The sequence below is a fragment of the Pteropus medius genome, unplaced genomic scaffold (assembly GCF_902729225.1).
Source record: "Pteropus medius unplaced genomic scaffold, Ma_sr-lr_union100, whole genome shotgun sequence".
Lineage (NCBI taxonomy): Eukaryota > Metazoa > Chordata > Mammalia > Chiroptera > Pteropodidae > Pteropus > Pteropus medius.
The window spans coordinates 26,201-53,025 of record NW_024347790.1 but is presented as its reverse complement, the minus strand read 5'-3'; the positions used below and the strand labels follow the sequence as shown (position 1 = coordinate 53,025).

The following is a 26,825-nucleotide window of genomic DNA, read 5'->3' as shown; positions in this document are numbered from 1 at the left end:
CAAACCCTGTTAATATTTTAGTTTATTTTCTTTATCTTTTTTCCTCTGTAGTTTTTCATGGATGAATTTTTATTGTATGTACAATTTTCCACTCATTATTTCTCATTCAGAAGCTTTTTACAATGTCATTTAAAACACTTCTTAAACATCATTTTAAAGGTTGTATAATCTTTTGTCCTGTACATTAATTGCTTAGTATCAAGTAAAGTTTAGTTATCATCATCATTACCATCATCATCATCCTTATTTTTATTCTTATTTTACCTAGTGAGCCAGCAGATTTAGGGAACTTATGTGAATTGTCCAAGATTATATACCACCGAAAAATGACACAAAATGACCATAAAGGCTCAGATGTTCTGACCATAAATCTTTTGTTCCTTCACGTCACTACAATACATATATAAACATTAAGCATTTTCATTTATTTGTTTACTCAGTAAACATTTATTTAGTGTCCATGTATTAGTGATGCAAATATACAAAGATAGATAAAATTAATAAGAGCTAATATTTATTGGACTCTTCCTGGTCCCTGCAGGCACTATTATATGTGCTTTACTTCTGTCAATTCATTTAAAATTCAGAACAACCCTATGACTCAGGTTGCTTTTATTAGTTCCATTTTACAGATGAGGAAATTGAAGCACAGATTTAAGTAACAGTAAGTGGTAGAGCTGGGCTTTAAACCTATACTAGGAGTTCATAAAAGATAAATTAATAAAGAACATTTTCCTTCGTAGTCCTTATCATACATTTATATGTGATGAAAGCGTCTTTATAAAAGGTATACTCTTTAAATTGCAAGGTAAAACAGTCAAGTCATTCCATATAATTTTGTTTACATTAGAGACTAGAATCTAGTTCTGTTCTGTTTCTCTCTAATCCCGAAGATATTTTGGGTGTTAAAGTTCTATAAATTGAGTATTTTTTATTTTATTTTTAATTAATATAGTTTTATTGATGCTTTAGATTACATAGTTATAGTGAGCTGCTAGTTCTGATTTTTTTAAATGAATAAACATAGTTTTGTTTAAAAAGTTATCCCTGAAGATTTGAAATTTCTAATAAACCCCTGCCTCGGCATGCTATAGAAAGTTAGTCTTTAAAAATGAAGATGATAAATTCCATTTAAGTGTTAGCCATCCGAATATGTAGAAGGTTAGTATTTATATAAATGATTATCATTAATTGTCTGGCTCTTGGTTAGTTTAGGCCTAATGCTAATGCTGAGGAATTTCTAAACAGGATAAGGAATTTTAGTACTGATCCTTGGATAAGTCATTTGACAGCTTTGTGTTCTTTGTTGTTGTCTTAACTATTAAATCAGAATTGTAACAGCTGTTATACATTTCTGAGAATTTTGTTATGTGGAAAAAATAGGATAGTATCCTGAAAAAGAACACCAAACTAGTTCTAGGCACCACCATATTGTCATTGTTGTTCAGAAAAAAGGTTTCAGGACTGTAGGTTTGGTTTTCTAATGAAAATGTATTTCTGAGGTTAAATCCAATTACATTTATCTTGAGGTGTCTGTTCACATTGTACTGTTGTAATAGGATTTTGTTGTATTCAGTATTTCTTGAAATGTGTGCCCAAGTATAGGGGGTTATATTTGCAAAGGATTTGAGCTTTGCTATATAACTGTGACTGGTGATAAAAAAGAATTAGTGATTATATAGAACTTTCATTGTAATGCATTTGTAATAAAAAATGTAGTATATAGTTGCTAACTATAATATACCTAGCCTTAACAATATTTTTGCTTAAATGAACTCTTGACATTCATAATTTTAAAGCAGTATTTCCTGAAGTGTGTTTCTTACAATATTAATGGATATTAATTAATAGTTGTTAACATTTCAAATGGGGGGGTTATGTTGCCAAATACATTTGAGAAACATTGAATTAAGTTAAACAGATTTCTTAATTTGAGAGCCACTTTAAGCCAGATAAAATGCCGTATTTTCCCGAATTATTTAACCATGAAACTGTTTTGCAAACCACATCCTGGCACTGGTGTTCTACAGAGCTTATTTTGTCTTAAGTCAATTTGGATATAGCAAGAAATTATACCCAAATTTATTTAAAATATTTGGAGTGAATTCATTCTTATTAAAATAACAATTCTTATCACAGAGATTTCAAAATATTATCTAAGCAATGTCTCTCTTAATTTGTAGGTACGAAAAAAGGACCAGATCAATATTGAAACAAAGAACAAAACCGTTCGTTTTATTGGAGAACTAACTAAGTTTAAGATGTTCACAAAAAATGATACATTACATTGTTTAAAGGTTGGTGCTGAATTACAGGAATTATTTTTAATAGACAAATTTAAAATTAATTTGCAAATTCTAGAGAAAATGAAATGATTAAGAAATATTTGGTTAATTCAAAGACGAGAGGAGTAAAAAGGAATATTAAACATGATAAAGATGGAAAATAAATAATAGGATAGAAGATACAAATATAGCTGTAACAGTAATTACATGAAATGTAAAAGGACGAAATACATCAAGTAAAAGCCTTAAGAATATAAGACTTGATTAAAACAACACCACTATGTGCTGCCTGCAAGAGAGACACCCTTAAATATAAAGACCAGAAAGGCTAAAGTAAAAAGATGGGGGAAATAAACCATGGAAGCACTAATCAAAAGACTCCTAGTTTTATTATCAGACAACATAGACTTCAAGGCATGAAACAATATTAGAAATGAAGAAGGATAGTTCGCAATGATGAAGAAGTCATTTTAACAGGAAAGTGTTACCTTCCTGAAACAGTATGCATACAGTAATAATGTAGCTGCAAAATATATAAAGCAAAAATCGACAAGGGAAAGAGAAATAAATCCAAATCATAGTGAGAGACTAGAAAACACCTTTCAGTGTCAAAGAACAGGCAGACAAAATCAGTAGGTGCTGTATATAGAATTGAATAACATAATTTACTACCATGATCTAATTGACACTATACCCAACAGCATCAGAATTTACAATCTCTCCAAATGCACTTAGACCATTTACCAAAATCAACCATAAAGAAAGTCTCAGAAAATTAGGGAAGATTGAAATTATTTAGATTTTTTTTCTATCTACAATGGAATCAAATAAGAAATCAAATAGTAACTAATTATATATCATAAAGCTGATGCAGCATAGGTGGAATAATTCTGCATTTGAAATTGATCATTTATTACTAACAGTAACAAATTTTTTATCAAGTTAATTTCCTTGAGATATTACTAGGTAAATCACACAAAGTTTGGTTTTCCAAGCACATTTAGAAAACCCTTAGTTAAACAAATTTAAACAAGCATCATGTAAAGTATGATTTACTAAGAGTGTTTAAATACTGATAGTCATTATAAATATTCAGAGTTAAGTTTCCAAAATCTACTCGGAGCATCTCAGGAGACTACAAAGTACATTTGGGGAAACTGGACAGCATTTTAAGAGGGATTGTGAAAATTTGCTCAATGCTGTAATTGAAAGGAATTGTGCTGTGAACAATTTAAACATGTTAGTATATTTCTTTGTACTAATTATTAAAAATGTCTAAGAAGGATATACATTTCTTTGATACAAATTTCATTTCTATAAATCGTATTTAAGGAAATAATCATAAATGTGTGCACAGATTTATCTGTAGAGATGTTTGTCACACCACTGTTTATAACAACAAGAAATTGTAAGCAATTTGAATGTCCAATAAATAAGAATCAATTAAGTTTTAGTATAGTTCATATTATACAGTCCTATATACCTTTTAAAGCATGCCATAGAAAGATAAATAAAGACATGGAAAATACTCGTGTTAGCCAAAAATACAAGTTATTAAATAATATGATATGTCTGAGTCTGTTTTGGTTTAGAAAATATGCATAGAAAAAGATTGAGAGGATAAATACTAAAATGTTATGGTAGTGTATTTGTAAATTTTGTAGTCAGAATTTTAAAAGTAAATGTCATATAAACCAAAAACAAAAAGCCATTTAGAAAATGTTAGCTATGTATGTGACATGTGTTTAAATACATAGCATTTAATAAATTTAGAAAGGGCTTTGATATTAGTTTCTGTATATCTCAAAGGGAAAGATGTTCAATATATTGAAGTTTTTAGATGAAATATATGTGGCTGAACACAAAAGATGCCCAGCAGTGAAAATTGTTAAAGTAGACTAGCTATTGTTTTTATACTGACATTTTTTAAGTTGATAGCACCTATTAGATGTATAATATTTTCTTTCTCTAATAGGATTGAAGTGTTGTCTTTGTGGTTTTTCATCATTATTATTATTACAGATGCTTCTATCAGACTTTTCCCATCACCATATTGAAATGGCATGTACCCTACTGGAAACATGTGGAAGATTTCTTTTCAGATCTCCAGAATCTCACTTGAGGACCAGTGTACTTTTGGTAAGGGCTTGAGAATCCTAGCAAGAGCTTGAGGTTCTTGTTTTACCTCATGGGTTAAAAATCTTGACCAGTGCCTATTATCCTGCTTTGCCATATAAACGTAAATATTTCTACCTCAACTAGAACATCCCATACATCTGAGGGCCATTCCTGGGGAGCTGTTGGAATTTTTCTAACTTGACTGCCAGTGAGTTAACGATATTGTGAAGGAGGTTTAAGTTTAAGTAAGAATAACTCTGAAAAATGATGGAAATGAGCAGATACTCTTAGCACTGTTATATTAGAGCTCTCTTTATGGATGTTGTTGGTTAATGACAAAGCCATCATTAATGTCATAAGCACATAAATTGTAAGTTTAAAATATAAAATTAAAATTTAAAGTTAAAACATAAAATATAAGCTGAAAAAATTAATGGGGGAGAAGTTATTTCTTAAATCAGTTAGGATGCTGAAATGGCCATTAAGTTTATTAAGCAACTAAGTTATCATGCTTATTGCTAAATCCATACATTTGCTTGTAGTCTTTGGTGGGGAAGGGGTGTAATGGAGGAGGGACTATTGGTTTAGTGTTAGGAGAGTTCTAGTTTAGGAATTCCTGGGCACGGACTGTCATTACATCAGTGTTATATGGTTACGAAAGTCTTGATCGTGTCATTTTCTCTAGATGTTATTTTTTTAGAATCTAATTGTAAGCCCGAATACTCTGTCAATAATACTTAAAATGAAGAAACATGAGAATTTATTTCTAATAAACAAAAATATTAATGTGAAGGCTACCAGATCGAATTGATTTCCAAATTCTCTCTGGGCTTATATCACATTAATCATGTAACAATCAGTCCAAGTTCAAATTTTTATTGTAACAAGGAGAAAACTTCCTCCTCTTTGGCTCAGGCTTCTAAGGTTAAATGAGACACTGCACATAAAAATGTAATAGAAGTGCCATGAAAGCTTAGCTTTTAATGTCTATATTTTATAACATTGAGTCTTCTATATTTGCTAGGGAAAAAATTTACTAGTTATGGTGGTATGGATGAACCTCGCATTGCTGGAAACAAAAGTCCTTTCCTGCCTGACTAGTTTTCTTGGCTCAGTGGATCTTTCCCCGTCTTCTAGTAAAAACAGCTATCCTTTATCATTGATTCTCTTGCTTTCTGGACAGGAGCCTTGTTTATCATTTAATATTTTTGTGAGTCCTCCTATATGTCAGGAATGTTAGGGCTGGGTAGGAGGGTGGTACAAAGAACAAAACATAATTGCTGTCCTCACAGTGCTGATTCCAGTACAGTGTTGTCGGTGCTTCAGTAGTGACATGCAGGAAATATTATGGCCTCATGGAAGGGATACTTAAGCCAGACTGAATGAGGCAGGAAAGATCTTCCCTAACAGCTTCATAGTAGTCACTGAGTGCGAACTCTTACGTCAGACCATTAGGATGTAAAGGTCAACAAGATAATCTCTGCTATCATGGAGTTTACAGTCTGGTAAGTTAGACAGAGGAGTAAACAGGCAATGGGAATACATGGTGGTAAATGAAGTATAATATGGGTAAGCATAGGGTATTATGTGTGTAGATGGAAGAGGCACTTAATCTAGTCTTGGTATGTCAGGAAAGGTTTCCAGGAAAAGTGTTTATTTGAGAGACTAACCTGAATCTTTAAGGCAGAGAAAAGAGACACACTGAGTCAGACAGCCACAGATAAGACTAAAGATTATAAAGAGCCCTGAGTGCTTTACTAGCAGTTTGCCACTGCACGCTTAAAACCCAAAGTTTTTACCATGTCTGCAGTCTGGTGTTGCCCACCCTTCCCTACTTCAGTCTCACCTCACGCCATTCCCTGTTGGCATCTCACTGGCCTTCCATTAGATCCTGTAACGTATCAGTCTCGCTTTCTCCTCAGAGCTTCTGTTCTTGCTATTGCTTCTGCTATGAATGCTTTCTCCATGGCTCTTCTCAACCTTTTGTCATCTTCCTGATCATAGCTTAAATGTCACCTCAGAGAGGCTGTCCCTAACCCATCTAAAGTAGGCTCCCCGTGACTCTCCATCTTAGTGCCTTGTTATTTTCCTTCATACCACTGATCACAATTATTATTTAAACGATTATTAGTTTATTTGTTGACTTGCTTATTCACCAGACTGTTAGGCTTCATGAAGGTAGGAACCATGTCTGTCTTGTTCACTGGTGAGTTCCAGCACCTAGCACAGTGCCTGGCACATAGTAAGTGCAAAGTAAAGTGTTCATTGAATGAATAAATTTAGTAATCTTAATGCTTAGTGTGATGCTGTTTTAAGAATTAGGAGTGTTTGAAGATCTTCAACTAGTCCCGTGGTTCTCAGCCAGCATCTCGTGGGTAGAGGTCACAGTTGTACAAAACATCCTACAATGTGTGGAACAGACTCCCCCTCCCCACCCCGAATCATCCAGTCTAAAATGTCAGATTAAGAAAACCTGAAAGATGATGATTGACTAGATCTGTGTTTTTTATCACCTGAGTTGATGCTGAGGGCTCTGAACTAATAGACCTGGCTTTTAGTTTTCGTAGCTATAGAGATATGTCAGATTTATCTGGTGCAACATTAGATGGTACAGCTCTGAGAATAAATTGATTCTCAGTTGTGTGTGGAATAGCCAGAGCCAGAACTACTTTTTGGTCTTTAGTTTCAGTCACTCATATATATGAGCCTGTTTTATTTAGCATCATGTAGTTTGGCAGAGTTATAAGTAAAGTTACATTTGTAGCAAAGTCCTCTTGAGTATTAGACACTGCCTAAGTCCAAGCAGCTGTGGATTGATTTGCTCTAAAAAAAATGAATAATGGTATAACAATTTATGTGCCTGCACAGGCCTAAAAATACCTAGTAATTGTTTTTTTTCCCCATTCTAGCCTTTTATCCTAAAATCTTATCACTGATGTTAGAAGTTTTATTAAGAACAAAGAAACCTTAGGATGAAAGTATTTTGAGTAATGTAGATTTTTAATTTTAGGAACAAATGATGAGAAAGAAACAAGCAATGCATCTCGATGCAAGATATGTCACAATGGTAGAGAATGCATATTACTACTGCAACCCACCTCCAGCTGAAAAAACAGTGAAAAAGAAACGACCTCCTCTCCAGGAATATGTACGGAAACTTTTGTACAAGGATCTCTCCAAGGTTACCACTGAAAAGGTAAATCTCAATGAAATTGTAGAATAATGGTCAAATTGAGATTTGTGGTAGTGCTGAGCTTATATAATATTCAACCAAATTCTTTGTCATCCTAAGACAATAGTATTAAGAGCAGTGTACTTTCCTTTTAGATCGTGCACTAAATTGTTTTAGACTGGGAACATATATTTTAGTTTTCTTAGATCAGTTTGTTTATAAATTGCTTTATTTTAGATAAGAAGTATAGTACCTTGCAAAGTATAAATAAGAAATGTAAGTACCCTGCATTATTTCTATTTTGTAAATGGAGAAATTGAAACAGAGCTATTAAAGTCCCGGCAGTGAAGTTTAGGAGAGGTGGGATTAGATCCCCAGTTCTATTGTGATTGACTCTCTACAAGTCATCTTAAGAAGGAATTCTTACGATGATACATAATATATGGGACATATGTTATGTTTTCCTTTTATGATAATAATTTCTTTAATTAAAATGGTAATTCTTCTAAATTGAATTTTAATGCTGTCTGTATATTTGAAACTAAGACTTTGTCTTTGGTATTCTGTAATGAATTTGCCTTTAAATATTATGCTTCAGAACAGGGGATCGTAACCTTGAATGGGGCTTTAGGAAGCCCATGACCATCTGATATTTTATAATTTTGAATCTCTGGAATGAGATGGTCTATAGCTTTCTTTCGATTTTCAGCAGGGGTCAGTTTCCAGAAAAGGTTAAGAACTCACTGATCTGTTATCTTAATAATTATGGTTATCTTGTTAGAAACTTCACTTTTAAATATGTTGAACAAAACATTTCTTGGTTAACACTACAAGTTGAAACAGTAGAACTTATTCTTTTTAGAAGAAAATAAAGCATATTAACTTCTGGACAGAGAAAACCTATAGGAAAGAAATAATACATGTAATTGTACGTGGGTAAGGTAGAAGGTGATAAGGAATGATAATGTAGCTTTGAAAATTGAAACCAACTTTCAGAGAGTCGGAGACAGTAGTTGTTTAAAACAGTAGATTTTCAAAGCTACTTTACAAGCGTCTACATGAAGTTAAAAAAATATAGAATTCTTACGCAGTTGAGACGATGTTAACATATTCAGTGAAACTGATACGGGAACATAATTAGTGTTTGAAAGATGGATTGTAGGTATAGAGATGAAAGGAATACTTTACAGTCTGCCACTAGTATCTATTTCAGAATAAAAGTGGAAATAACTTGATTATAGGTAGAGCTCTGCTGATTATGCTATTACCAGTAGAGTTTCTGAAATAGTAAGAGCTAACTTTTATGGGGCACTTATAATGTGCCAAACACTTTCCTATATTCTTCACGTTTTAATTTGTCTAATCCTTACAACAAACTATGAAATAAATGCTTTTATTATCCCCCTTTACACCTGAGGAAGCAGATGCTGTGTAATGTCAGTCTTAATGTTGTGTCCTCCATCTTAAGTGATCTTTTAACCAATTGATCTTGGGTTTATTTATTTATTGGAAATTTTGATTTATAAAAAGAAGTGTCTGAGATTATTTATATCAAAAGATTCACAAAAGAAAACATTATTTTTGATAAACCTTGGGTATTTCTTTCATTGACCTTTCAAAAGTTCTTTATCTGCATAATCAAAATAAAACATTTATGTTATCGGGTATATTGGACCTACTGTGTACTTATCTTGGTAATTTAAACAAAATTCTCTACATTTAGGTTTTGAGACAGATGCGAAAGTTGCCCTGGCAGGACCAAGAAGTGAAAGACTACGTAATTTGTTGTATGATAAACATCTGGAATGTGAAATATAATAGTATTCATTGTGTAGCCAACCTCTTAGCAGGACTAGTGCTCTACCAAGAAGATGTTGGAATCCATGTTGTGGATGGAGTTTTAGAAGATATTCGGTTAGGAATGGAGGTAACAAGTCACCAAATTAAGAGTTTGTGGAGAATTTAACTTTTAAATCCTATTGTTGAAAAATAATAATTGGAAAACCTTCCTTTCTCCATATGGTGGTGTTTACTATTACTTCTTTAGAGCTGGTGGTTTCTAAATAAACGTCTGTTGTATTAGATTTCCTAGTCTCTTCGCAGGCTAATGCTGGGTATTTTTTGTCTCTTCTCAAGTCCAGTTAAGCTTATTTTAGAAAAGCGTAGTAAATTTTTATTTCTGGGTCACTATTGGGACTCAAATTATAGGAATATATAAATTTATTAATTAGAAGAATTGATAATCATTTGATAAGAATTTCTGTAAGCAGATCCCTCTTTCTGTAGATTTTGCTTCCTTAATTCATGGATTACATAGAAAATAAGTTATGTGGGGCTAGTAGGGTAAATTACACCTTAATTGTTTTATATAATTCATTTAATGGTAGCTTATACTGAATTTAATATTTAACATGTTCTTTTTATTAAAATATTTTAAAGATAGCCATTTCCTAGCAAGAGAAAAAGGATACCCAGAGTGACTACCTTATTAGAAAAGAAGGAAGGAACCCATTATTTTCTTTCTGTTCAGTGTTCTTTCAGTAATTGATATTGTCAAGTGACAAAGGAGAATTTTACCTCTTTTCAAACACATTACTGTTCTTTAATGGAAGCTGTTTTTTTTTTTTTTTTTTTCCCTTTAGGTTAATCAACCTAAATTTAATCAGAGACGTATCAGCAGTGCCAAGTTCTTAGGAGAACTTTATAATTACCGAATGGTGGAATCGGCTGTTATTTTTAGAACTCTTTATTCTTTCACTTCATTTGGCGTCAACCCTGATGGCTCTCCAAGTTCACTGGACCCTCCTGAGCACCTTTTCAGAATTAGATTAGTATGCACTATTTTGGATACCTGTGGCCAGTACTTTGACAGAGGTTCCAGTAAACGAAAACTTGATTGCTTCCTTGTGTATTTTCAGGTATATAAACTGACATACGCAGTTTTGCATCATTTAATACATTGCTTGTGTTACAGAAATATTAGATAAGAAATGTAGCATTCATATATATATGTTCATAATTAAATTAGATTTATCCTTCCTGCAAGGATGGTTTAGAGAGTTAAAAATAAAATGCAGTGAATTCAATCGTGTAAACATTTGAATTGCATTGTAACTTTTATGATTGATAATGAATGATCGATCATTAATGTTAGGAATTATTTTGGTTCAGTTAATAGATTTAGTGCAGTAATTTATGAATTATGATATTTGGTACAGTAACTTGTGAATTAAGTTGCTTGTGATTTTTATACATTTGATAACATTCTTCTCATTTGTGTTCTGGTTTTACATCTAAAATTCTTGTTTCTAAATGATTTAACATTTTTTAAGGAAAAAAACTAACTTTTGGGAAAATGACCTTTTAACACGGAAAATTATTTGTTCACTCACTGGTAAAACTCTTGGGTTGTGTTTTCCATGTCTTAATTTCAGTTAATTATGTAAACTTATGATTTAAAGCAAGTATAGTATAAATTAAATTTAGCTATAAATACAGAGACAGTTCTATGACTTCTATAAAGTTGGTGTTCTCCAAGTTAATTTGTAGGTTTGTTTGGAACCAAATCACTATTTCCCATAAAATGCAATGTTGTAAGTACCGATTAGAGTGAATAGACGTAACTATTGAATTCTCCAGATGTTTGCTACTGAAATAAAGTACCGATAGTACCGTTCAGTTCTGTATGATCACTATTGTTAGTATTATTTTTATTCATCCATTGATAATAAATATAAATTTAAAACTACAACTTGAGGCATCAAAAATACATCCAAGTAGTGGCTGGTGTTAAGTGGGGTAAATACTCTTAGGGAAGAGCAGTTTGTTAACCTTCTCCTACCGCTATATACCTTTGCAATAGAGGACAACTTGTTACTCTCTTATTTTCTGAATTAATGAAAAACATGGGGAGGGGGTTTTGCAGAGAGTCAGATTCCCTGCTGTCTGTAAGAAATGTCTTAGGTTGGAGACTGCCTATATCGAAGACCAGAGTTTTGTTGCAAAATGTCAGCCTTCACTATCAGCATCCAAAGTAGAATCTCTTTCAAAATTGAATCCTTATTTGCATTCACTCTGACATTTCACGCTGAGAGAAGGGAGCCACTTGGGAAATATCCAGGGGCAGAAAGAGACAAAAATATTTTCACATTGATTAACAGGCAGGAATAAACCTGAGGAAAGGGGGTAAGAAGTGAGCGAGGCCTGTTCAGCGTGGAACATAGAGTGAACAGTTATGTATTGGAAGACCAGGAAGAAAGGATCTAAACTTTAATGTACATACTAAACTTTAATGTACATACATATCACCTCAAGATATTGTTAAAATGCAGAATATGATTCAGTTAGTTTAGGGTGGGGGCCTAAGATTCTGCATTTCTAGCAAGCCCCCAGTGAAGGTCTGTGCTTTTGAGTAGCAAGGACCTAGAACAAACTGGAGAGGAAGAGTAAAGTACCCAGACAAATACCTATGTATATACGAGTAAATTCTTGGTTTGTGCTCTTTAGTTAATGTTAACCTATGAAGTATCAGTACAGAATGGAATAAGGGAACAGGAAAAAGACACAGAAAATATCTAAACTGTGCCATATACACAGTAGGTGTTCAATAAATGATTGTTGACTAATGATTTTTACATATTAAAACCATATCTTCAGATATTTTAATTGACCTTTTTAAAAATCAAAGCAAGTACCATAGAGAATATCATGAAAATTTATCAAAACTATAGCTTCAAATCTGGTTGTTTTTGTAAAATTAAATATTCAAACCCTGTTTGGAGTTTGGGAGTGGGGTTTCTGCCCTTTGAAAATTTATTTGGTATTTTATTTATAATTTTTTCTTGCCTTTAAAAAAAGATTATGACAGTTATAATAGAACTATTTAAATTCAAGTCACCAAATGGCTTAGAAACTGTATAGATAGAGGGAAATAATTGGAATAGGATCATTGCTGTTGACCATTAATTAAATGATAGGTGCCTTGTACAACTTTTTAACTTATTATAACTAGATATCACAATACAGATTATTATTTTAAAATATTTTTGTTATTAATTACTTATAGCTAAATTTATTTTTCATTTGTTATCAGCGTTATGTTTGGTGGAAGAAAAGTTTGGAGGTTTGGACAAAAGACCATCCATTTCCTATTGACATAGATTACATGATCAGTGATACACTAGAACTGCTAAGACCAAAGATCAAACTCTGTAATTCTCTGGAAGAATCCATCAGGCAGGTACAAGACTTGGAACGAGAATTCTTAATAAAACTAGGTAAGCAAATAATTAGAGAAAATGAAGATGATATATGGCAAATTGTGTCTAGAATTTGCTTTGTGGTATTATCAGTTAGAGTTTACTTTTGTATACTTTTTGTTTTCGATGTTGAGTATTACATAATAGTGTTAGGTAAGATCTGAGTGACATAACTTTTTGATTTCATTAATGCCAAATTGGAGGTAAATAATCATGTAAGACTTGAAGCAAATGATAGTGATGGAAAAACACAATCCTCCTGTTGGCCTCTTAATTTTAGAATTTTTATGGTTGCTAATTAATATAAAATCTACTTTTGATCATAGCATCTCTTTTAATACGGTATAGTTTCAACAAGCATATTTCCTAAGACAGTGTAGGCTGAAAACTGTAGAAGAGAGGAGTACCTGTTGGAAGTTTGGAACTATTCTGTAGAATTTCAGACCTTATTCACTGGGAGAAATGTCTAAGGACTAGAGAAAATGAGAAAAACGTGCTACAGGAAAATTGGTCTATTTAATTTCTCAGTATGCTTCTGAGATTGTTCTGGAAGAAGAGTTAGCTCTTGAATAGCTCCCACAAGGAACTGTAGCAGCTGATTAACTTTGTCAGTGGAAATAATGGGAACAAGGTGTAGCCTTACCAATCTGGTTTACTTGCAGATAGTTCTTAGCATGTTTCATCTTATCCATTCAAAGTGACATGCTTTCAGGCTATTAAGCTAGTATTTTATTTCCTGCTAACACTTGGTGTACCTATAAGTCTGTCATTAGGAGATCTTTCACCAGTTATATTAATTGTATAAACTTGCTGTACTGTATATCTGAAAAACCACTTTTTGTTGTGAAGGCAGTTGTGATTTTTTTTTTTCCTCTGAAATTACTTTTTCATATTACATCCAGCATATTAATAGTATTTCTTTCTCCAGAGGCAAACCCTCTTTTGGAGATTGCGATTGCTCTTATCAGTTTGAGCATTATTTCTAAAGGTGCCCCTACTTGTGCAGTTATTAACTCCTCCTACTACTCAACCCATAATGGCATATGTGATTGTTTTTGTTCTTTGAATTTGTCTCAAATTTTCTACTTTCTTTTCCCTTTCAGATTTCAAGTTGTATAAAATGATCATGTCAAGCAAAGTGCTTATTTTTCTACTTTATTTCACTTACATGCTTTGAAATAGTTGATTCTTAGCCATATTTCCCAAAAACTTTTATGAATGGTACTTTCTATATAGTGAGCACGAGGAAATACTAATTCGACACTCAGTTTGGTAGCAGCAAAGAGAGCAGTGTGCTTTGTCCTTTATAGACCAAAGTTAAAGAATTTCAGGCTTCTTTTGAGGCGTCTGTCCTTCTTTAGAATATGGAAAGGGAAAAATAGGTCACCATTTGTGAATGAAACTCTAAAGATGGTGGCAACTAGAATAATTATGCTACTAGGTTTTCTCATTTTCCCCTGTTTTAGAATCTAAATGTCAGAAAAGATCTATATGAATAAATCCATATTAAATCTATTTCCTGTTGACAGACTCGTAAGATAATATAGTAAGATAATCTTGCCTTTCATGATTTTTGTGTTCAAGCACTTAGCAAATTTATTATCTCATTTTGGTTTTATAGCAACCCAATGCTAACATAATAGTTAATGGGAAGACACTATAAATATCCCCTTATAATTATGTTTTAAATTATTTAAAAATCATTTTAATACTATTAAAAATAACATGTTTATGGTAGAAATTTTGAAAAATACCAAGAAAACAAAAATAACTGATATTCCATACATAAGGATAATTATGTGTTAATATTTTGATATATTTTCTTTTTAAAAATTTTTCCACATGTTTACAGTTTATAACTGGATTTTTTTTCACTTAGACATTATATAATTTCTCTTATAAAATATTTCTCTAAATCCTTATTTTGTTTTAAACTGGCTATATTCCATTGTGTGAATGTGCCATAATTTATTTAATTCTGTTGTTTGACACTTAGGTTATTTCCAATTTTGCAAAAGTATGAATAACATTTTTGTGTTATTTTTGTTTATATCTTGATTTTTCTCAGGATAGAAAGAGTTCCTGGCTAAGACAGTCTCTTTAAGAACAAAATTAAAATGGTACTAAGCAGTGTTATTTAATTCTGGTTGGAAATTTTAGATAGTATTATAATAAAAGGAACATAAATGAGGGAAATAAAAGTGAAAAAAAAGCGATAAGAATAAATATCATTATAAAGTAAAAGTATATTACATAAATTAGAAATGAAATCAGTAGGATAGAATAAAAGGCCCAGAATTAGCCCCAGTTAAATACAAAACAACTTTGTGTATGGCGAAGTAGGAATGTTAAGGATAGGGTAAGAGCAGCATGTTAGCATTTGGGAGGAGAGTTGATAGAGAGTCACATCTTATATATTATCAAACTCCAGCTGGGTTAAAGATTTAAATATTTACTCTTTGAAAATTAAAAATAGTTTTGATGATCAGATATTTGGAGAGATATTAATGTTCCCAGATTTTAAAAGGATGGAAGAAAGCATACATGTAGATAGATTTGGGTGTTTAAAACTAGTATTAATAAAAAATTAAAGTGAAAATCGTTTTCTTGCCACATTATTAGCATTTACATGGAGCACAGGCAAATTGATAAGATCGAACACCCCAATACATACATAAATGAACATGACATAATCAAATAAGGGAGGGCAGAGAAGAGTTGCTGTTTTTGTTGAGTACTGCCTGTTAAGAGGAAGGTAATGGTACTCATATTTGACAGGTAACTTAAGTAAAGCCCAAAATCAAAACGTTAGTTAAGCAGTCAAGTCAGAATTCAAAGACTCTGCTTTTTCTGGAGTGTTAAGTATATGAGGGAAATGCTCAACATGTCTAGCAAACAGAGAAAGATAAAGTAAAACAATCTGAAAGGAAGTATTAACAATTATTACCATTTCTGTTGTGAACAAGAAAACAAGTACCAAGTAACTCAAATTCAGGAGAACAGTATTTGATTTTGATCCCCAAGTACACATAGTTCTGACACACACATTTTAATAATTTACTGTCTGGATTTTGCATGTTGCCATCCCTATGTCTTTTATATATACATTTTAATCTACATTTTTTTATTTTAGAGTGATAGTGACCTAGGGGTCAGCAACTGGATTGTTTTTATGTAACTTAGCAAATGCAAACTTGTATTTATAAATTATTTTTAAACTAACTTGCAATGCAAATGAAAATGTTAGAATTAGTATGTATTTTCCTTACAAATTAGAAGTATGGCTATCAAAACAAAACTACTGATACATTATAGTTCTTCCCATGACACATATTTTAAGTGGATATAGTAAGGATGTGATGGTATCTCATGCCATGTGAGTTTATCACCACCGTGATGTTTTTACTGAGAATACTTAGATTTATACAGTCCTGACTTTCAGTTTTTTGCCTTTGATAACTTAAAACAACAGTCCAGTCTTTTGCTTCTTAAAGTCCCTATAAATAAATAAAATTTACATATATAAAATTTATATTTGTTTGCATGAAAACAAGTAATAGTTAGAAAATATTGAAGTTAGTGGACTCTCAATCTGAGACACCAGCTTTTTCTCTCAGTGTTATTTTCCTTTTAAAATAGATCTCTCTGAGCCTCATCAGTCTTCTCTCGATTTTTTGTATTTCCAAACTTGAATGTACTTACTTTAATCACACTGTACTTATATATTTTTGTCAGTTCTTAATTGTTTAGACTTAAGACACTGGAGTAATTTTTTACTTTTATTGGTTGGGTTATTCAAACTCTCTGGGCTATAGTAGCCCTCATAAAATGAAAGGGTTAAATCACATTAGTAAAGTTTCTTTCTGTCCTGATTGCCCCAGATTCTGTGAATAAACAAGTATTTACTAAACACCTACTGTGTATTTATCAACATATGGCTTCTGATAAGTTTTGAATATATAAAACAAGTTCTTTGTCCTTAAGGTGTTATATTCTAAGGTAACATTTATGAAATCATTTTTTAAAAATTACATGGTATATCCTTAAATGTAAAATCCTATGATAAATTCTTCAAATGCTTCAGGAGCAAGCAAAAAGGAGGAAAAGTAATGGATTAAGTACTGTTTGTGCAGGAAGTAAAACTTACACTGAACTTGAAGAATGTACAGGATTTGAAAGTGCATATTAAAGGATATTCTGTATTGAGAAGTGTATTTGATGAACAAGATCACAATCTGAGCAGTGTGCTTTAATGATAGAGAAGAGAGTGGCCCCACTATAGCAGAAGACTTGAGAGAAAGCATGGGAAGAGTCAGATCAGATGAAGCCATATTAGATACATCTTTAAAGTAGAAGAATAGTTTGGGATTCCAATGATAATGAAGACAAATTGGCTAGGCAGTAAAATGTGTATGAACATTTTACTTCCACTGGGAAGTGGAAGCAAATTCAAGCCAAGGAGTTCCTTTGAGGAGAATGCTATTACTGAAAGAAAAAACTAAGCTCTGGTGACAGCTGCTAGGTGTGTCACCATATAGCTTTGCCTCCTTCCCTCAGTCTTAATTTGCAGACATTCAAATTGATAGCCAAATGTGATATCTCTGTTAAAGCGTCATAATTTTATTTTATCTTTGAGTTTTTAGAGATTCTTGAAATATTTCATTTAAAAGTGTGACTGAGGTGCATCTTATATGGCTGAGGTGGCACCTTATGTGCTGCGAGTTTTTTGCCCCCCCCCCTTTTTTGAGACTGAGATAAACAATGTATCAGTGCTCTATGTTGAAATGAAGATCTGTTTTTTAAACATTTCTCAAAGTAGTTTTAAATTTTGTTATTTTACTATTCTGAGAAAAATGGATGTTGAATTTTCTTAATACATATTTCTAAATGAAATGGTATAATATTGAAAACTTTACCTTTTTTTTAATCCATTTCCACTTTCTCATTTAAAGGCCTAGTAAATGACAAAGATTCGAAAGATTCTATAACAGAAGGAGAAAATCTTGAAGAAGATGAAGAAGACGAAGAAGGAGGAGCTGAAACAGAAGAACAATCTGGAAATGAAAGTGAAGTAAATGAACAAGAAGAAGAGGTGATGACTTTTATTTATAGCAAATAGGTACATTTGTATAAGAGTATTTTGATTATATGAACCAAGATTTTCTTTACCGTATAAAATAAGACAAACCCTTTAGCTTTATTATAGTAAATATAACTAATCGATAGTATATGTCTGTTATAAAACCTTCGGATTAAGGGTTTTTTGTTGTTGTTGTTTGGTTTTTTTAAACGAGGCAACCTTGGTTGACCTTACAGATTGCAAGGACTTTGTCAGCTTACAATCTCTTAGTTTTTTTGTTTTGCTTTTTTTTAACACTTTTTTTTTTTTTTTAAGAAAAAAATACTGATCATAGGATTGTTTTTATTAGAGCAGTTTTAGATTCACAGCAAAATTGAGGGGTAAGTACAGAGAGTTCCCATACATCTCCCTGCCCCCAGACTTACACAGCCTCCCTCATTATCAACATCCCCTACAAGAGTGGTCCGTTTGTTAATTCTGATGAACCTACGTTGACACATTCTCACCACCCATAGTCCATAGTTTAATTACGGTTCACTCTTGGTGTTGTACATTCTGTGAATTTGGACATACGTATAATATGTATCCATGTGGTTAGGATCTTTATTTCATATGCAATATGCAGAAAAAAATTGATCTCCTGTATGTCTTACTCTCACTTTTGAATATGAATTTTTAATCTGTGGGTTTTATGAAAACAAAACTACTGACTAGATATTAATGAACTTTGCTTTATTATTCCCAGATATAATGGTTTATGAAATTTAAAATTAAACACGCCCTTTTGTTTTTATGACTGTTAGGCTAAACCATATGAAATTCCTGTTCTACCATTTTGTCATTTTCATATGGTTCAACCTAATATTTTTAATTATTTCCATTTTTCTTCTATTTCTGCTTTAGTTTTAAAAGTTCCAGCTAAAAAAAAAAGTAGAATGTGTAGGATTTGCTTCATAATCTGGAGATAGACTAGGTAATGTGTTAGGCATATATAAGAAACTATAAATTGACCATAAGCTAATAATTGTTCAGTTATGAAATGAGTAAGGGTTTATTTTGCTATTCTGTCTCTATTTATGTATATTTAAATTAGAATGTTAAAAAACAAAAAGCAAAACGAATAGAGATAACAAAATACTATTGATAATAGAATTTTAATCATGGAATTAGCACTTTTTCATTTCTTTAGTATAAGCATAAGTTTATAATTATTAAGATTAATTCTTAAGGTATGTATGGTTTTCTGTGTCCCTTGGGTGCTTAAAGCATTTAGGTAAGTGATAATTTAGACGCATTGTTTTAACTTTTCTGAGCCTTAGTTTTTTCTTCAGAATTGATTAAAACAAGCAAAATGAAGGATGTGAGAGCAACTGCCAGACTCTGAGGTGCTTTATTTACTGTAGTGCTTTAAAAAATTTAGTATCACTGCTTTCAACTCGTAATAGTGTTAAAATTGAACTATTTATTGCTTTTCTTTGCAGAGTTGTATGGATATTTAAAAAAAAAAACAACTCCTATGACCAATTCAGTCTCTCAAGTTAGGGAGGAGAAAAATACAAATGATTCGGGAAATTTATTCCTTGTGGAATTCAAGAAAGAAATTCTACAAAGGATCTTTGTATTATTAGATCAGTGGAAAATAGTGAAATGGGGTTTCAGCTACTGGTATGTTCTGAATGTTTTAATCTTGTAATTTTAAACATTTTTAGGATGGTTCTGATAATGATGAGGATGAAGGAGAGGAAGAAGAGGAAGAGAATACAGATTACCTTACAGATTCAAATAAGGAGAATGAAACTGATGAAGAAAATACTGTACGTATATCTGAAAATTTGCTTCTTGAAATTGTGCAGTATTTTCATAATATTTTAATTTTAGTCGTTGAAATTTTGTTTCTTGTGATTATTAGAATATTTTTTTTGGAAATTTATTTTCAATTTGTTTTCCTAAGTATTTTTTTATTAACAAATTCTTTTAACATCAGCAATGTTATTATATTTTACTCATTACTTGAATTATGTCGAACAAGATATTAATACCAAAGGCTCTGCCATACAAAACATTACATTTAGAATTTCTGGTCTGATTTCTTGTTTTTGTTTTGTTTTAATAAGGAGGTAATGATCAAAGGAGGTGGGCTTAAGCATGTACCTTGTGTAGAAGATGAGGACTTCATTCAAGCTCTGGATAAAATGATGCTAGAAAATCTTCAGGTATTAAATGTTGTATTCCAAAGTATCTTCCCCATACAAAATATTACAGCACATTTAATTACAGTTAATATGAAGCTCTCTACTCTCTCTACACATTTGCCTCTGTAGCAGCTGTTTCCTAATTTATACGGTTTGTAGCTGCCAACACTTGCATCCCACATCTTGATTTTCACCTTTTTTGAGATAGAGTGTGGGGAAATGTAAATATAAAACTTGGAACAGAGTAATTTCATCATACCCAACTCTGCCTTTTCTTTCTGAATCATGTCTCTGTTTCTAAGACCGTTTACTTGTAGTTTTGGAGTCACACTTTGTAGATGATAAGTATTTGGGGAAATTTAATTTAGTAAATTCTTAAGTTTGATTTATAATTTAAACAATTTATATGTAAATATCTGGAGAAATATTAGTTATTTGATGTTTAAAGAAATGTTTAATGTATTCAGGACATTAATACACTGGATTGCGTGAAAAGCTCCATTATCTCAGTAATTTAGAGAATTACATTTATCTGTAGGTAGAGGTAAAGTCCCATAGACCAGCAGTTCCCAACCTTTTGGCACCAGGGACTGGTGCTTCTATGAAAATCTAATGCCTGAAGATCTGAAGTGGAGCAGAGGTGGTGATGCTAGTTTTGGGGACCGGCTGCAAATACAGATAAAGCTTCGCTCACTTGCCCACCACTCATATCTTGCTGTGCTGCCCGGATCCTATGACGGGAGTTGGGAACCCCCGTCATAGAAAGTTTACTTTAGTCGTATACACATAGCTGCTGTTAAACAGTTTGGTGACTTGAGAAGAGAGTTTTTGTTGGAATAGTGGGATGAACACCCCATGGGATAGGTTCAGTGGAAAATGGGAAAGGAAGAGGTGAAAATATTGGATAGAGATATAGGTAACTCTTGAGGAGTTTTACTAGAAAAGGAAAAGAAATTGGAAGGTAGCTAGAGAAAGGTCAGAGTTAAAAGAGGAGGGTTATTATTAAGATAGAAGATATTCTAGAGTCTTACATGCTAGTGGGGAATAATCCTTTATAGAAGAAATAATGGATTTTACTTTTATTGATTCTACTAAAGTTAAAAGTTATCATAATATACAAATTAGCAGTATAGATATATTAGACCAATTTGTTTCTTCATATATTAAAATGTCTTCATATATCTGGAAAGCTCTTAATTTATGAAATCTTATATTCATGTCAATTATGGGCAGAAATTATCAAATAAAACATAATCATTAGAATTCTTTGAAGAGATAATAAACAGTTTACTTCATAAAGGAACTTTTCCTATCTTACATTAGTCAATAGCCACTTAGCCATTCATTTGTCTAGTAAATATTGAGCACCGTGTGTGCTACAGGCTTAGCATATTGTAGTAAATAACAATAGACCTGCTTCTGCTCTCAGAGACTGTAGTTTTTATGGGGAAGGTAAACATTTAACAAATACATAATTTCAAACTGTGATAGATAAATGCTAAAGAACCAGAAGAACGGCGCGCTTTGGTAGAGAGCAAGGGAAGGACCTTCTTTAGATACAGTGATCAGAGAAGGCATCTCTGAGATCATGAATTTTAGACAAGACAGGTAAAACAGAGCCATCTAAGTGAAAAATTGAGAATATGGGAATAATTTGTCAAAGCTCCTGAGGCAGATAAGAACTTGTAATATTTGAAAAACTAAAAGAGGGCCACTATTAATAGAACATAGTCTATGAAGGGAGGCACAGCATGAGAGTAGACACTTGGGATGGGGCACCTTTAGAGTGGCGTGATCCTATATATAGGTGGCTCAAACTGGGAAAAAACTAAAAGCTGGGAGACTAATCGGGGAGACTGGTTAGAGGGCTGTTGTGGTGACCCAGGTAAGACATGGTCATCTGTCTAGGATAGCAGCGGGACACTTGGGAAGAAATCTGGATTTGAAAGCTATGTAGGAGATAGAATGAACTGGATTTATTTAGTGTTATTTGGATAGCAGTGTGGGGTAGATGAGGCATCAGGGATGACACTCAATTTTTTAGCTTGGGCCATTGGCTAGGTGACAGGAAACAAGGACAGAGTGAGCAGGCGTTTTACTCAACATGTAATTTATGGATGATTTACAAATTAAGATTCGTCTAAAACTATCCTTTCAGATTTTAAGTAAAAAGTCTTTCTCTAAATCTTATGAACCTGGGAGAACTTCAGATTCTAACAAATTAGAACATAGAAATAAAAAACAATGAAATCTACTCCTTTATTACCGTTTTACGTGATTTGCAAGTTTCTTGCAAATATGGAGCTTATATCAAAAGACTTTAAATTGTAGTAAAGCAATTTTAAAACCTTGATGGCCTTTCAGTATTACTCAGTTAACTTTGGAGTATCATATTTAGCTCTTTCTTCGTTTGTGCTCCATTCATCAGACATAGAAAATTATTTGCAGTTCCCTAAAAGCACCTAAATATGCTGTTTCATGTACTTGCTTTTGCACCTCTTGTTCCCCTGCCTAAATGCCCTTCATATCCCCTCACTGCTCTTTTACCATCTGCTTGGAAGAAGTCGTGAAGTCTTTAACATTCTCAAATTTAACATTCTCAAAAAAAAGGTCTCATTTTTATCGAACCTTTCATGAACTGTCAGCACCTACCCATTCCCAACCAGGCATATATAGTCACTCCATCCCCAACACAGGGGATGTTCAATGAGTTATAAATAACTCAGATGCATTGTAAGTGATTAATCTATTTCCGTCTTACTTCACAAGTTTATCAGTTCAATGAGAGTAGACTGTCTTTTTAATATTAATATATCCAAGCCTAACTCAGTAAGTCTTCCTTGAGGGTTTAAATAAATTGGTTGATAAGTCTAGTGTAAATGTTAAAAAATAGTTGATATTAACAAACAGGAAGTTAATCTGAACATTAATAGATTTCATTCATACATATTAATTGAGCACCTACTGTGTGTAAAGCACTGACAGAGAACACTAGGAAAAAGGTATATGGTGATGGACCCCACCAGACTGGGAGGAGATTTTCACATATAAGCAGGTAATAATGGCACATGATAATTACGAAGGAAGTCGGGTGCTGTGAGTATGAATGAAAGAGCACAGTGCATTCAAGGAATTGGGAAATTTAGTAGTACCTACAACTTGTATGTTTGGGCTTGAAGAGGCTGGAGTGATAATCAGGAGTCAAATCACGGTCTTTCCAAGCCATATGCAAGGGTTTGAAGGTGTAGGGGGTGACACTAGTTTCATCTGCATTTCAGAAAGATTATTAAATCTCTGATGATTGTGTTTTAAGAAACATAGCACTGAATGAATTGTTTGCAACTTACATTTACATATATTTTTGTGTACCTCGGAGCATTTATATTTTTTCATTTTTATCTTTAAGCAACGAAGTGGCGAATCTGTTAAAGTACACCAACTTGATGTCGCTATTCCTTTGCATCTCAAAAGCCAGCTAAGGAAAGGGCCCCCACTCGGTGGTGGGGAAGGAGAGGCCGAGTCTGCAGATACAATGCCATTTGTCATGTTAACAAGAAAAGGCAATAAACAGCAGGTAAGAAACTGCCTATGTATTCACAATTGTTAGTTATCAAGTGTAAGTAGTGACTTTGTCTTATAGGTTCTAAATTCTCTTTTGCCTACAAGGGGAAAGAGTTGGAAACATTGAAAGTATTCAGTGGTAGAAATGATGTTATCTGGTATATATATATCTATATATATCTATATATAGATATATATATATAGATATAGATAGATATATATATATATCTATATATATCCATTTGGTAGAGGTCAGATGTGTCTTCTATATATATATATATAGATATAGATATATATAGATATATAGATATAGATATATAGATAGAAGATATATAGAAGACACATCTGACCTCTACCAAATGGATATATTTTAATGGAGAGGAAATTGAACATTTAAATTCATATATGTCTATTAGTATATATATAGATACCTTGATTTTCAGTAGGAAGGTTTCCTAAGTACGCTGAGGATAGGAAAGGAAAGGAGGATGATGAAAGATACATCTCAGGAAAATGCTCAGTTTCCAAGATTTCTTTTGGAAGTTGGTGTTTTTTGACCCCTAATCCTTTTGGAAGTTGGTGTTTTTTGACCCCTAATCCTTCTCCATCCTCCTTAGCCCACTTTCCCCCTTTTTTCCCGAATCTCAGAAAGCCTTCAGAATCATCTCCCCAACTACTAAGCTGTTACATTGACAGTTCACATCCTGCTGAGGGAGACAGATAAATACTGTATATTTGCAGATAGCGTAAAGTACTATGAAGAAAATAAGGCCCATCTCTCAGACACAGACTCTAGGATATATTGTGCCGGTGCTGTGAAAACATTTCTCAAATTAAGCTGCCTCTTTAGAGTTGATAGAATCTTGTGACAGTTTGCAGCATTTTTCTGTTTTAGTGGTATGTAAAATAATGGTGCATCTTACTTTTAATGGAATGTTAGATTCTATGGAATAGGGTAGCTGCCACACCTTTTTATAGATGAGTCCAATACCTGGCTCCCATGCTCATTCAGATAGTCACTTAACAGATATTTATTGTTTACTTGCTAGCACTAGGCACTATTCTATATGTAGAACATACTACAGGCAACCAAAGTCCGTCCTCTCTTGGACGCTTTCATTCTAATGTTGGGAGGAAGGCAGTAAAGAAATACATAATGTCCAGTTGGGGAAATGCTGCGAAGGAAAATAAAGCAAGATAAGAGGATAGGAGGCGACTAGGGTGGGGTGGAGGTGATGAGTGGGAGATGCTGTTTTAGATGATGATCAGGGAAGACCTCTAATGAGGTGTCATCTGTGATGGGAGGGATATTTTACTCCCTCCCTATTAGTGCAATTTCAAAGAGATAGTGCCTAAATTAATTTTATGTAATTTTGTCATATAATTTCTTGTTTATACAAAGGATCAAAGTTGTGCAGTATACCATTATTTTGCTGTAGTGCAAGTAAATCTTGAGATACAAAAACTATACACCAATCAAAATATGGAATGGAGGGCTGGAAGAGGCTTTACATTGTGACTTGTGTTAATAGTTGACTTTGACTTAGATTCAGAGTACTGCTGTATCTTTTCAGACACTGTCTTTCAGTCATCAGGCCTTTCCTCCATCCCAGGCTCTTGGGTTATTTATGATGCTTTCAGGAACATTCCACCCTGTCCCACCCTCAGGCAAGGGTTAAGCTGTCCCATTTCTCCACTCTCCCATTCTCCACTCAGTTTCTAGAAAACTCAGGGTTTTTTCTTATCACAACTGTAAACTTGGTATTTGACTGAGGTCTTGCAAAACTGCCCTCCTCAGAGCACTTGGAACTGCTAGCTCATCACAGTTACCAGGATTCTCAAATCTCAGAGTTCTTGGGACTAAGTTCTTCTCTGAAGCTAGACTTTTCTGTTTCTGTCATCACGTTGTATAGGTCTGCTTCATTCATTTTTTTCTTTAAAAGCTCTTAGCCCTTAACACTAGATTTTTTTGGCAGCAAAGGTTATTTTTTTAATTGTGAGGGGCAGTGCATGGCAACTTCATGTACCTTGGTTCCCATTTCCCTGCAGGTACTGAACATTTGTATTACACCGGTATTCTTCTTGAGCCTTGATTTTTCTTATCTAGAAGAGGGCTTAGGAATATCTGTGAAGATCAAATTACACAAGAGTAAATAATCAGGTTTTTCATTTGTCCCTCCTTTTTGTGATGTACAATGAAAATTCATTATACCTTTGTCAACTTGTATACCTCATTTGAGTGTTTCAGAGTGAGTACGCATAAATTAAATCAAAACCTACCTTAAAAAACTTTTGAGCTTTGAAAAATAGATTTATTTCAGCAATCTTAAATTCTAAATTGCATGGTTCAAAATAAGACTATGTACTTATTTCTTAGAAGAAATATTTTTAGTTTAAAGTAGATAGATTAAATACTGTTACCCATATAACTGAAAGTCCTTATTTCTTAAAATGGGATATTTTGTTTAGTTTTTAAGGAAATATTTTTTACTGAACTTTATTTTAAAATATTAAACAGGAAATGAGAGTTCAGAGTACTAGGTTATTAAGTAAATTTTTGACTCAGAAACTTTATTTGGAATTTTGGAAAATGTTCAGTTTTAGGAACATTATTTGAAGAAACATCACTGGTATTTTGTGGCCTGAAAAAGAAAGTATATTTTGTTCTGACTTTTATTTCTTTATTTGACTTTTGGGTGTTGGCCCTTCTGTGGCAACGGTTTTTCTAGTAAAGCGAAATGTGTCGCCTTTATAGGAATCTTTAGTTCTTAAGTGAAAGATTTCTTTGTGTACCAAATTTGTGCTTAGAAACAACTTTCTCCTCTAGTCATTAGGAAAATAAAAATTTGCACCAATGAAGTGAGTAGTTGAAAAGCAAGAGAGATAATGCTGTTGATTATTTCTTTCTTTCCAGATTTAAACACTGAATTAGAATAATGAAATAAACTGTTTTGATCATTAAAACAAAAATTTTAAATAAAATTATTATATAATGTTTTTTAAAGAGCTTTTTGATTATTTTAAGCAAATGTACAATATTACAGTTTAATACTTGGAAACAACCCATTTTTTGCAGTTAATATAAGGAGTCATGATTTGTTGTACATATCTTTTGACTGTAGTGACACATCAATCAAATTATCTTGGAGTTGTGTGTGT

At 32.7% G+C, this 26,825-nt stretch overlaps 1 protein-coding gene across 4 annotated transcripts in view; it reads left to right on the top strand.

Annotated features, from left to right (window-relative positions):
* UPF2 (UPF2 regulator of nonsense mediated mRNA decay) overlaps positions 1 to 26,825 on the top strand; it is a 93,645-nt gene that overhangs the window by 53,837 nt on the left and 12,983 nt on the right. For all 4 annotated transcript variants that reach the window (XM_039877371.1, XM_039877369.1, XM_039877372.1 and 1 more), the window contains exons 10-19: positions 2,184 to 2,297; positions 4,308 to 4,424; positions 7,414 to 7,599; positions 9,299 to 9,502; positions 10,218 to 10,493; positions 12,668 to 12,851; positions 17,786 to 17,925; positions 19,623 to 19,727; positions 20,028 to 20,126; positions 23,512 to 23,679. In XM_039877371.1, the coding sequence (XP_039733305.1) occupies positions 2,184 to 2,297; positions 4,308 to 4,424; positions 7,414 to 7,599; positions 9,299 to 9,502; positions 10,218 to 10,493; positions 12,668 to 12,851; positions 17,786 to 17,925; positions 19,623 to 19,727; positions 20,028 to 20,126; positions 23,512 to 23,679 (1,593 nt within the window). The remainder of the gene's footprint in view (positions 1 to 2,183; positions 2,298 to 4,307; positions 4,425 to 7,413; positions 7,600 to 9,298; positions 9,503 to 10,217; positions 10,494 to 12,667; positions 12,852 to 17,785; positions 17,926 to 19,622; positions 19,728 to 20,027; positions 20,127 to 23,511; positions 23,680 to 26,825) is intronic.